Source organism: Leopardus geoffroyi, chromosome A2, assembly GCF_018350155.1.
Source record: "Leopardus geoffroyi isolate Oge1 chromosome A2, O.geoffroyi_Oge1_pat1.0, whole genome shotgun sequence".
NCBI classification, from domain to species: Eukaryota; Metazoa; Chordata; class Mammalia; order Carnivora; family Felidae; genus Leopardus; species Leopardus geoffroyi.
In genome coordinates, this window is record NC_059331.1 from 77,996,207 (window position 1) to 78,009,505 (window position 13,299).

Consider the following 13,299-nt stretch of genomic DNA (forward strand, 5'->3'; position numbering starts at 1 on the left):
CATAAATCCTACTTCCCCGCAGCTGTATTGTAACCAAGGTTACAACTGGGATCTTAGAAAAGCTTTAGGGGTTAAACAGCACGTTGGCCCCCATTTAGTGCCTAGAAACCTAAAAAGTACAGGGTGCAGTGTGTTCCCTTCTTGATTAATTTTCAGGGAGCAGCCCCAGGAGGTCTCATCATGAACTCATCGTGCAAAACTCTGCAATAACTCCCAGTGCATCTACTGGGTCCTTACTATCTCGAGGAATACCCACCTGTTTTTTCTGATCATTAACAACATCTTATTGTTTAGATATATTTGAATTTCATGTCACGTACAAATAATAAAATTATCCAGAAATCCATGTGATGATTTAATACATGTTCATCGGGACTTAATTATATAAATAAAAATATTCAGATAGCTTAATGGCTATAAATGAAACCACTTTTAACAGGTCATTTGGTGGAACTAATAATCATTTAATCCATCACTGCATACTAATTATAGACACATATGAAAAATTGGTCAAGATCTGCGACATGTTAAGAACCTTTCGCAATATAACCTTAAGGTGAATTACCTAAAAAGGACTATACCTGAGCAATGATTTGTTCTCCATCATTGTATACTTTGGTGCCTATGACATCTACCACTTTCAGGCGTTCAGAAACCTTCAAAAAAAAAAAAAAAGATAATATCACACAGATGATCTGGGTAATCCTATTTCAGAAGTTAAAAACTGGTAGCCAAATAAACCCAGCAGTGTGTGTGTGTGTGTGTGTGTGTGTGTGTTGGATTAATGAACTGCCAGCATTTTAAAATAGATTTCTCATAAAAATCTTAATTTTCAGCTTCTCTTGAAAAATCAGGAAGGAGACTCACAACACCCAGCCCACATTTGCACATGGCACCAGCTACAAGCTGTGGGAGACTAGCTGCTGATCTTTAGCTGGAGCACTTGTCGTCCAGCTTGACCCAAATCCCATCCTGGCTTCGTTTTCTCCTTTATGTTACTTGCCCAAATCTGAAGGCATCTGGATTTCCAGCCCCTGATCTCCTTTCATTTAAAAGAGATGCTGCTACATATTAACAGCTGCCTCATATGCATTCTGTCATGCGGCCAGAACCTCTACCAGGCATGTATTGACAACCCAGCCGAAGGAGATTTCAGTACAAGAGTTAGTATGAATCCCAAGGCTTCTGGCCAAGGTGCAGTAAGATGGGGAAGGCATGGGGGAGGAGGTCGAGGACGCACTAGGTTTGAGATATCTATTAGACACCTTAGGGCATAGGTTAAATATATCGGCCATTTGAGGGAGGGACCTTGCCTAGTGATGTCAATTTCAGGAGGCATCAACATATAGGCAGTATTTACAGCCAGGGGATACGACAAGCTCACTAAGTGCGTAAGTGTAGCCGGAAAACAGAAGAGACCCTGGAATGCCAATGTGAAGAGGAAGGAGAAGAGGAGTAAACAGCAGAGTTGACTGGGAAGGAGAGGACAGGGAGGACACACCGTTTTGACAAGCTGTCCCTGTAAAGGCACAACTAGTGCTACTGCCTACATTTATATATTATTTTCAGTCTGCTTTTATTTATTTTTTAGTTTTTATTGAAATTCCAGTTAGTTAACATGTAGCATAATATTTGTTTCAGGTGCACAATACAGTGACTCAACACTTCCAGACAACACTCGGTGCTCATCACAAGTGTCCTCCTTAACCCCTGTCACCTATTTTTACCCATACCCCCACCCTCTGGTAACTATCGGCTTGTTCTCAACTATATAGTTAAGAGTACGTTTCTTGGTTTCTCTCTCTCTTTACTTCCCCCCACTGCTCATTTGTTTTGTTTCTTAAATTCCACATGAGAGAAATCATATGCTATTTGTCTTTCTCTGGTTTATTTCACTTAGCATTATACTCTCTCTAGCTCCATCCACATCGTTGCAAATGGCAAGATTTCATTCTTTTTTGTGGCTGAATAATATTCCATTGTATATGTCCCACATCTTCTATATCCGTTCATCAGTGGATGAACACATGGGCTGTTTCCATAATTTGGCTATTGTAGATAAAGCTGCTTTAAACACTGGGATGTATGTAACCTTTGAATAAGTATTTTTGTTTTCTTTGGGTAAATACTTATTAGGTCTGCTTTTAGATAAAACCCACATATAAATATGTTATAGATACTCACAGAAGTCTATTACTTGTAAAACTAAGCAAAATAAAACAAATGCAGTCATGGGTAGTAAAAGAAATACCAAGTTATACAAACACCACAATTTAATTCTTTCAACTAAAAATGTGGATACATTTTTATTCAAAGAACCTTTTCTATGGAACAAAATATTCCAAACATTTTAAAGCAAAATAAAACAAAAGCATATACATATACTTACTTCCAAAGATTTAAGGAATGGCAGTGACTCGATAAAGCTTTCATACATTTTTCTCTTTTTGGCATTATTTTTTACAATTATTCTCCTGAAGGTTACCCTGTCCTAAAGGCAGAACAGCAGATACAAATACAGTTACAAGACAGATTTTATTAGGAAAAAAGTTTGAAGAGGTAGTTTCATTCTATTCCCTATAAGGAACAAACAATAACTGAAGACTTTGAAATAAAAGGTTACCATTATTATCCTTTGCAGATTTTTTATTTCTTCAACCATAAAATATACACCCATATAAAATATTACTTTCATTTTTTAAAAGGAAACATGAGTTTCTTTTAATTCAGAACAGATCTGGTCAACGTGTAATTGGGACAACCCACAAGGTGGCGCTATTGCACCATTTAAAAAAAGGCAATAGGCTCATCTTGGTTTTCCTCCAAGCTTTATTGAGATCCAAACGATCTATAACACTGCGTAAGTTTAAGGTATAACTTGTTGATTTGATACACTTATATACCTTGTGAAATGATTACCACAGAGAGTTAGTTAATACCACCTCACATAATAATTACCCTTTTCTTTTTTGTAAGGAGCACATTTAAGACTTCTCTTAGCAACAATACAATGTTGTTAACCATACATACTGTTCATTCAATCCCCAGAACTCATTCACCTTGTAACTGCAAATCTGTACCCTTTGACCAACATCCCCCCCACCCCACCCCGTCTCTAGAAGCCACGACTGTGTGTCTCTGAGTTCAGGATAGCACAAGTTCTTTACTGTGGATGACAGCCGAAGAGTGTCACAAAATCGTTTCAGTGGAACATACCAGCATTTTTTTAAATTGAGGTATAAGTGACCTATAAAACTGAATTTGTTTGGGGAGTACAATACAATGATTGGTATTCATATATATTGAGAAATGATCACAGTAAGTCTAGTTAACTTTCATCACCATACATAGTTACGAATTCTTTTTTTCCAGTAGAGAACTTTTAAGATCTACCCTCTTAGCAACTTTCAAATATACAATGCAGTATTATGAACTACAGTGGCCATGGTGTACATGACATCCCAGGTTGTATGAATTTTATAACTGGAAGTTTGTACCTTTTGACCCCCTTCATCCATGACCAGCATTTTTATAAAAAATAAAGAATAGAAAATCTCAGCATGCACATCTTTTAGTAAAGTGTTATTTAGGGATTTATTTCAGTTATACACAAAGACAGACATACACATGCACTGGTTGTGAGATTTGCTAATGTGTTTCTTGATGTGGGCTGCAGAAAAAAAAATACATGAAAAACACTATTAGAAATTTTTTTTTTAATGTTTGTTTATTTTTGAGAGAGAGAGAGAGACAGGAAGAGGGGCAGAGAGAGAGGGAGACACAGAATCTGAAGCAGGATCCAGGCTCTGAGCTGTCAGCACAGAGCCCGACACGGGCCTGAAACCAACAAACTGTGAGATCATGACCTGTGAGATCATGAGAGTCAGACACTTAACCAGCTGAGCTATCCAGGCACCCCCCAAATTTTTTTAATCCTAAGGCAACTATGAGACCTTAAAAAATCATGTATGCTAGGTTGTCATATCCACAGTGTGTCAGAGTCTTTCTTTTTTAAAAAAATGTGCACAGAGAAACTATGACTTTCTTGACTGTCAGAGCTGAATGCAAGTGTTTATCATTCTCAGGGCCCTAAAACGTTCCTCTGTTTACACTACTTAACCTCAAAGATACAGAACTCAATTAAGGAAGTAGGGAGAATTTTAAAGATAATAAACAGCTCAAAAATGGTTTTCCTACAAACTATTTTGAAAAATTTCTACAAAACATTATTCATAATAGTTCATAGTAAAGAGTCCCCATAATTAGTCATTCACTGATAATCAATTACACCATTTTAATATAAAATAAAATGGAGTTATGTTCATTAATTATTAAATTACTGCACTGACATAGTAAGGCTGAATTTAATTGAACTGGTAGGACGGGAAAAAATGCGAGTGTGGAGAGCATAAGTCTCTAGGAAAGCAAAGCAAACATCCTGTTCCCCCATTTAGTTTATTACAATTTTACAAGAGCTGTAATTTGGAGCTGCAATCCTAATAACTTTTTTTAAAAGAGAAAAATTTGCAAGGTAATTAGTACATTTACTAAAATAATTTCCAAGCTTGGGTCTGCATGAGAATCAGCTCTAGCGTTAACAACAACAACAACAACAAAGGTTTCTCAGATCCCAGACTTGAATGACTCAAACAGTGTCTGCATGTAGGGCTCAATAATCTATAGTTCATAAAAGCTCCCCAAGTGATTCTGATACATAATCAGTTTGGGAACCAACTGCAACACTGTTTAATGGACAGAGTTAATTGCAAAAAAGAGAAGACTAGAAATAGTTTAGTGATTTAGAGACGAACCACAAAGTAGTGTACATCTCGGGAAAAATTTTATTCGTGGCCCACCTCTTCACACCCACTGTGACATATAATTAAAATCCAGAAATGCCCACTTCAAAAGTTTTCACCCTAGCCACATCAATCATGGCCTCCCGAATCATGGGCAGGGTCATGCACATCAGTTAATCTCCTAAGGCGAAGAGTCCTATTTACAAAGTCAGACTAGTCCACAAAGGACTTTTCTCTTGGGATGTGCTTATCTTTATACCTGCACATATATGGCAGAGCTCCAATCCGTTGGCCTTAAAAGAAAAGTATCTTTTCTACTCGACTTTTTCTGAAAAGGGGCTAGTTTGATAAGTTGCTCTTCAAAAACCAGGTTTGAAACATTAAGTGATATGTTCACTATCCTAATCTTTAAAAAGTCACTGTGGTCATGTACATACCCAAAGGTGACCATCACAAACTGCCCACTTTAATAACATCTATAGATGAGTAAAAATCTCTGAAAATGCTTGATCCTTCTTGATGGCCTGAGTATCACACGCTGGGAAATGCTGGACCTCCATACGTAGTTTAAGGTGCACCAGGACACTTAACCGACGGAGCCTCCCAGGTGCCCCTGGAATAAATACATTTTTAACTGGTGCCTTCCTTAATGAAACAGCTCACAGCAGACTGTGGGTTCAGCCCACCATTCTGATGACAGGCAAACACTTCCTATGGACCTAGCCTGGTCTGGTCAGGTCAGGAGTTTCTACTTAGCTGGCTTTGGGTGTTCAAATCTTTAATAGTCCCTGAAACACTTCAGATGACAATGAGTTTCCTCCTGTGTGAAACAATTCCCATTTTTCTTGTACATCTGAAAATGAGACCCATCACATCTTTACTATGTAAACAATAATTGCCTGATTCTCATAAGAGGAAATACAGTATGTATTGTTTCTTTGAGCAAGAGATTTTTATCAGCTGAATTTGCTTCACAGTTAAATGCTGAGACGTCACCGAGTAATGTGCTACTTCTGTAAAACTATAGTCCTTGGGAACCAGATCCTAACAGACTTCCAATTTCTCAACCTCTCTTCCTTCCACAAAAGGATTCCTGAGCGAATATATCTGTGTTGAAACTACAGGGTGGGCTGTTTTCAACAATTTAAAAAGAAAATACAAGTATCACAAACATGCCCTTAAATCAGCGCTACTTAAATAGTGTTCTGGGCACAGCAGCACTGGGGTGCCCTGGGAGCTTATGAGTAACACAAAATCAGAGGCCTCATTCCAGACCTAGTGAACCAGAATCTACATTTTAACTACGTTCCCAGGTAAGCACACTGGAGTCTGAGAAGCACCATCTTAAACAGTCTTCTAGAATCGGCTACTCTGCACCCTGATACCACGTATGAAAAGACCCTCCCTTCCCACCTCACCCAAGTGTCTTTAAACTGACTTTTAAGCCTTATACAAATATCACTATTAATAAATTCATTTTAAAAGCCCAGGACCCAACTCTACAGAGTCTGATTAAATTAGTCTATGGTGGGGCCTCAGCAAGGATTTGTTTTAACCACCCCCTGCCCCCCGCCTCCTGCAAAGTAATTCTCATGTGTGTGAGAAGCACTGACATCAAGTACTCTCTCTCTACCCAGCTGCTTTTCAATGCCAAGTTGTTACCAATTTATAGCACACCAAGAGAATCTGTTTATGGAGGATTCTCAAATGCTCTCAGGCACCAGAGTCACATGGTGGGTTTGCTCAAGCACGGATCACTGGGCCCCATCTCCAGAGCTTCTGAGTCAGTGGGCCCGAACTGGTAAGTGGGACCCCCCAGAATTTGCATTTCCAGCAAGTACCCAAGTGATACAGATGCTACTGGGCAGGGGAGGGGGGCACACTTTGGGAAGCACAGATAATATAACACCACGGAAAGCTATCTGAAAACACAACACTGAAGGCTCTGTGCATCTGCCTGGGTGGCTGGTTTTTAAGAGCATTTTGGATCTGAGTATCCTTCCCAGGGCCAGGAGGCTACGCTCCTGACTTGATCAGGGAAAGAACGTGAAGATTTAACTCAGCACAGTCTCAGCACAGACCCAACAGTTCAGCATCCACTATATAACAAATACCCTGATGGCTGATGAGGATGGCAAAGAAATCCAGCTATTAGAACTAAAATAATTCCATCTACCTGGCTTCCGTCATAACAACATTGACAAAGTCACGTAAATATTTCACTCACCAAACCCCACAGAGCACCCGGAGAGGTAGCAGTGATCGTAGCTGCTCTGGGCGTATTGTACATTAAGGCCAGTTCACCGAAACTCCCACGATTGTCGTAGTTACCAACACACCTTCCGACACCATCGCATTTCACATAAATATCAAACGTTCCTCTGTTGGACATATGAAAAGTAAGAGGTAAAAATAATTCAAGCAAAATCTCATCACTATCAAACATAATTTCAGAGAAGAGCCCTGTGCAAGAAAAATCCCATTTCCAGCTTCCCTTTCTCCTCTGTTGGTTGACAAGGAATAAAAGGGCATCAGTATGTGCCAGAGACAACATCTGTGCCAGACAAGCAGGAAGACACCATCACCTAGATGAGGGTAAGGACCATACATGGGTCTGTGGTGGAAAAAGAGACTAAACAATAAAAGTTTACAATAATAAAATAAATGATGAAAATAGAAGACTACAACCAAATAGTGTATGTGTAGGCATCCTTCTGAAGGAATGTGTATGAAACAAAGCTGTCTGTATTTATCTCTGAGCATTAAGAATAGTGAAAGATTCTAGAATGTTCACTACCTAATTAAAGAGGTTCTGTCTCCCACATGAACATGTATTACTTCTGAAATGAGAGGAAAATACTTTTCTTTTTTAAAATGTTGATTTATTTTGAGGGGGGCAGGCAGGGGGCGGTGGGCAGAGAGAAACTCCCAAGCAGGCTCTGCACTGTCAGCATGGAGCCCGACGCCGGGCTCGAACTCACAAACCGTGAGATCATGACCTGAGCTGAAATCAAGAATCAGACACTCAACCAACTGAGCCACCCATGCGGCCCAGAAGAAAATAACTTTAAAAAAAAACATACAGCTCTAACAATTTGGTCAGCACCATTGTACAACACTTACAAGGGTCCTTTATAATCTAAGGGGGGGGCCAGCAAAGCATGGCCCACAGACTGGCTGCCTGCTTTCATGAATCAAGTTTTACTGGAACACAGACGCACGGTTTGTTTACGGCTTACTGATCGCAGATATGTACTGCCACAACAGAGCTGAGTAGTTGTGACGGAGACCACATAGCCTACAAAGCCTAAAAAATTTACTAGAGCTCTTTACATCACTTGGCCCTTTATTGTAGACTGACACCCCAATCTAAAGCAAAAAGTGGTAGAAATTCAGACTATCTGATTCTGGTCTTTCTGTAGGTCTTTTTATTCTGTGCTTATCTTTTATTTGGGTTCTTATTCTAGGCAAGTAACACTCAGTCTGCATGGCACTGTGCTACATATTTGACAGATCCTCTCTCTATATAACTGCATTCTTCTTGTGGAGGACTGTCTTTCCACACACTGTATTTTATCAGAGAACATGGCTTCAAGGCTGGCCGAAACACCAGGAGGGCAGCTGGCAGAAGTTCTTTGCCTTTATCGTGTTGGTTAAACCCTTAACAAAAACAAAAAAGAGAGAGCTTTGAAGATTAGGAAAGGATTATGAATGATAAGGATACAACAAAAGCAAAAACAAAAAAACGTTAGAAACTAGACAAAGATACTAATAAGAGAATAACTGGCTTGTATATTCATGGACAGAATGGCTTTTCAAGGATACCTTCTAAAATTTGTTTCATGACTGTTTTTCAAGTACAGATTACTTCTTCTCTTGGCACTATCTACACTTGCACTAAACACATTCTCTACATTTCCTCTTTTGAACAGAATAAAATACACAACAAGTGTGCTGATGAGAAGTAAAATAACTATCAGTCACCTGCGATCACGTCAGTCTATAATCTGTACTGCCTTTTCATATAGATTTCTTCCCTGATAACATGAGGGGTCAGGCAGTGTGAAGCCGTGGAAAGACCACAAACAGTGGCCAAGAGACCTGGATGCTGGGCTGGCTGACTTTAACTGACTACCGTCACTTCCCTGTGCCTGGGAGTTTTCACCTGACAAATGGGTGATGAGGAGCTAACCGAAAAGGGAAATGTAAGGGAGTTTTTAACCACATTTGGGTTTCTCATATACCCCTACAGTTAAATACACTTTAAAAGCTGAGGGAATTTCTGAGGTGTTTCACTGATGACGGCTGTTAATGACACAAAGATCAAGACTTTAATTTACGTATGGGATAAACGGGTCTGTTCTAAAATCGGAGAGCTCACCCTAGCCCTGGCTACCATCTTGCCAACAGCTCTACAGGTCACTGAGGCATTAGGGATGAGGGAATGGAGGAGTCAGCGAGCACCCTCGATGCGGAGAGCATGCTCGATCACTGATGTAGGAGGGCCGAGTCAAGAAACGAGGCCTGTGCAGACACATGGCTGCGATTTTCTGCAAGGTTCTGAGTTGAGCACAACTCTACTCAGAGCAGCAAATATAACCCAATGAACCGGCAGGGAGAAGTCCTGTGTTGCACCTGGAATGGGAGGGGCAGGGGATGCCAATGGTCTCGTAAACACTTTATCATTGCTTTCCAAAAGCGAAGACCTAAAGACTGAGTTCAGACTGCTCCGCCATTAACAGTTTAGGGCTCTTACCTAATTGTCACTTAAAGCACATGGTTCGCTGATCAAGTAAAGCACCACTTAAGTTTTCTGAAATTACATTTTCAGTACGAACACGTGCCTTCTCACTGAAATAAAATAATTTCTCTACAGTGCTTTAAAATCACTTCTCTATAACGCTTTTAATGCACAAGAATGCAGAACAATTTCTGGAAAGAGCATAAACTACTCTCTCCTACCATGGGCGTGTTTTACTTTAGAGTTCATTAAAAAAAAAAAAGAACCTTTTAAAAAACATAACAGAGGTTGAATTATAGGATTCGACACCCCCAAGGCCGTGCTCTGCTTCCGTCCTAACTATAACAGGCGTCCTCTCCAGCAGAAGTTAATAAATGAGGTAGCTCTCAGGAAATGACTGGGATTTATAGATTTCACAAACCAGTATCATCAGTTCTTCTATAAACTATGCTTTCTTCCGTGCTCTAAGGTGATTTCACCACACGTATTCACAGCAGGTTTCTGGTGCCTGTTATGTAGTACTAAGAATAAAGAGGTAACAGCAACGATCAAATATTAATTTGCCAGTCATTAGGAGAACCGCTGAGATTTTACACGAGAGGTTCATTACATTGCATCAGTGAAGTTACGCGAGACTTACCGATCGATCACGTAGAAGTTGTCACCATCATCGCCTTGATCAATTACATGCTCCCCTTCTTTGACCAATTTTTCAAACATGGCATCTAACACTTGAGACATCTGCTCCTATTTTTTTTTAAAGAAAAGATACAATCCTTATGTTTATCTGTAATATGTTCTCTTGGCTAACCATAATCAGCTTTGTATTTCTGTGAACAAGCTCAAAGAAATCGAAATGCCATCACTGCCACTAAGTGTTACAAAACACACACACACACACACACACACACACACACACACACACACAGTCCTCCTTATCACATACAAATAAGAAGATTATATATTTCCTCTTATATTCAGTGCCTGAATGAAAGTAATTATAATTGGCTACCTCAGAATATTTCAGTGCAAAGATCACTAATATACTGAAAAATGAAACACCAAACCACCATATACCTTAAATGTGAAATATAATCTGGGCAATTAAAATACCTAGGTTAGTAAAGAACTATTGCAAATGTCTTTCCAAGATCCTTGTTTTTAAAACTTCCCTATATTAGTCATCACTAGAATTTACATAGAGATTACCTAAATAACTTACTGAATTCAAATTCTAACTCCAATCCTTTTTGGTTTAGCACCAAAACCAAAATAGAACGGAACAGAAAAACAACAAAAGCAAAACCAAAAATGACTGTGGCAAATTTTTTATCACTCTTCTTTGTCACTAAGGTTCTCCTCAAGAAGCAACCTTTCGCCTCGCTAGGACAGATTTATTAAAACGGAAGCCAGAAACCTCAAACTATTCTTCAACAACTATTAAAACTATATAAAATTTTTATTCTGCTAAAGCATGGTTGACAAGGCTTAAGGATAAACTTCAGCTAGTGAGAATAAACTAGGCGAAGAAATCTTTCCTCAGAATACAGGAATAATTTGAAGACCCTAGAATACACAAAAGAGCTCAGTGTTTCTCAAACTATGTTCTGTGGTACCCAGGGATTTAGTGGAGGCACTTCAGTGATTGAGTCTGTAAAGAGTTGATTTAATTGCATCCTTAAAGTGTATTTTAGCCATTAAATATTAAAACTAATGGCAATCAAAATGTTCAGATGAATTATATATACAAAATGTTTTTATGAGGTAAAATTTCCCATAAAATTATCCATAAGTGAACAATTCACTGGCCACAAAAAGTTGTGCAACCGTCACTTCTTAGTTCCAAAACATTTTCATTGCACCCCAAAACCCTGTGCCCACCAAGCAGTCACTTGCTATTCTCCCCTCCGACTAGCTCCTGGCAACACCTACTTGTTTTCTGTCTCCATGGATTCACCTAATCTGGATATTTCATATAATGCAATCATAAAACATATGACCTTATCCATCGACTATTTCACTTAGTATACGTAAGTAAGGTTTTCAAGGTCTGTCCTTGTTCTAGGTCTATCATACTTCATTCCTCCTTATGGATGGATGATACCCCACTGTAAATATACCATAATGTTTATCCACTCATCCATCAATGAACACTTGGATTGTTGACACGTTGGGCATGAATATTGAACATTCATATTCAAGTATTTGTTTGAATATCTATGTTGAATCTTCTGGGTTATACCCAGGAGTGGAGCTGCTGAATTCTATGGTAATTGTATGTTTAACTTTTTGAGAAACTGCCAAGCTGTTTTCCACAGTGCCTAAAGCAGTTTCTTTCCCACCAGCAATGTACTAGGGTTTGTCCACATCCTCACCAACACTTGTTATTTTCCTTTAAAAAAAAAAATTACCCACCCTAGTGAGGCTGCGCTGGTATTTCATTGAGGTTTTGACTGACATTTCCCCAATGACTGGCCATGTTGAGGATTTTTTCACGTGCTTATTGGTCACTTGTAAATCTTTTTTGGAGAAATGTCTATTCAAGTATTTTGCCCAGTTTTAAGTTAGGTTGTTGGATTGTAAGAGTTTTTTATAGATTTTGGAGATCATGCCCTTATATATATGATTTGCAAATATTTTCTATTTAGCAGAATGTCTTTCATTTTTTTTTGATAATGTCCTTTGATGCACAAAATTTTTATTTTTTATGAAGTCCAATTTCTTTCTTTTCATATTCCTGTTTTTGGTGTCTCCCTAAATCCAAGGTCATGAACACTTACCTTTGTGTTTTCTTCGAAGCGTTTTTATAGTTTGGGAGCTTACATTTAAGGTCTTGGATCCACTTTGAGTTAATCTTTGTGTACAGTGTAAAGGAGGGGTCCAATCTGGTTCTTCTGTGTGTGGATGCCCAGTTGTCTCAGCACCATTTGCTGAAGAGACTGTTCTTTTCCCCATTGAATGGTCTTGGCACTCTTGTCAAAATCAAATGGACATCAGATCAAATGTATCAATCAAAACTATAGGGTTTATTTGTAGACTCTCAATTCTACTCCTTGGTTCTATGTGTCTGTCCATGCCGGTAGCACATTATTTTTATTATTGGAGCTCTGTAGTAAAATTTTTGAAACTGGCAAGTGTGAGTCCTGAACTTTGTTCTTCTTTTTCAATGTTATTTTAATGATGCGGGTCCTCCTTTGTTATACAATTTTAATAAATCAGACAACAGCAAAATGTTAATGTGTTTTCTTGATATGGCTTTATAATATATAAATGTTACCAATTTAAACTTTTATAAATAGTGATACAAATAATTTTTTAAAAGAATATGGAACTTCCATAAATACAGATTATTGTTCAGTAAAAAGAAGAACTGGGCAGAATGCTGTGGGAAGTTTGCTGCCAACAAAATTTAAAAACAATACACTGATCTTTTACCTCTTTGCTTAGGTTTATTCCTAGGTATCTTACGGTTTTTGGTGCAACTATAAATGGGATCAATTCCTTGATTTCTCTTTCTGCTGCTTCAGTATTGGCATAATGAAATGCAACATATTTCTGTACATTGATTTTATATCCTACAACTTTGATGAATTCATATATCAGTTCTAGTAATTTTTGGTGGAGTCTTTGGGGTTTTCTACCTAAAGGATCATGGTATCTGAGAGTAGTCAAAGTTTGACCTCTTTCTTGCTGATTTAAATGCCTTTTATTTCTTTTTGTTGTCTGAATGCCAAGGCTAGGACTTCCATTGTTAAATAA

The 13,299-nt window shown here is 38.5% G+C and overlaps 1 protein-coding gene across 1 annotated transcript in view; it reads right to left on the reverse strand.

Annotated features, from left to right (window-relative positions):
* Window positions 1–13,299, reverse strand: part of PRKAR2B (protein kinase cAMP-dependent type II regulatory subunit beta) — a 104,022-nt gene that overhangs the window by 8,405 nt on the left and 82,318 nt on the right. The window contains exons 5-8 of the mRNA XM_045494462.1: window positions 10,181–10,287; window positions 7,027–7,180; window positions 2,390–2,491; window positions 582–656 (exon numbers count right to left, since the gene is read on the reverse strand). Of these exons, the coding sequence (XP_045350418.1) occupies window positions 582–656; window positions 2,390–2,491; window positions 7,027–7,180; window positions 10,181–10,287 (438 nt within the window). The remainder of the gene's footprint in view (window positions 1–581; window positions 657–2,389; window positions 2,492–7,026; window positions 7,181–10,180; window positions 10,288–13,299) is intronic.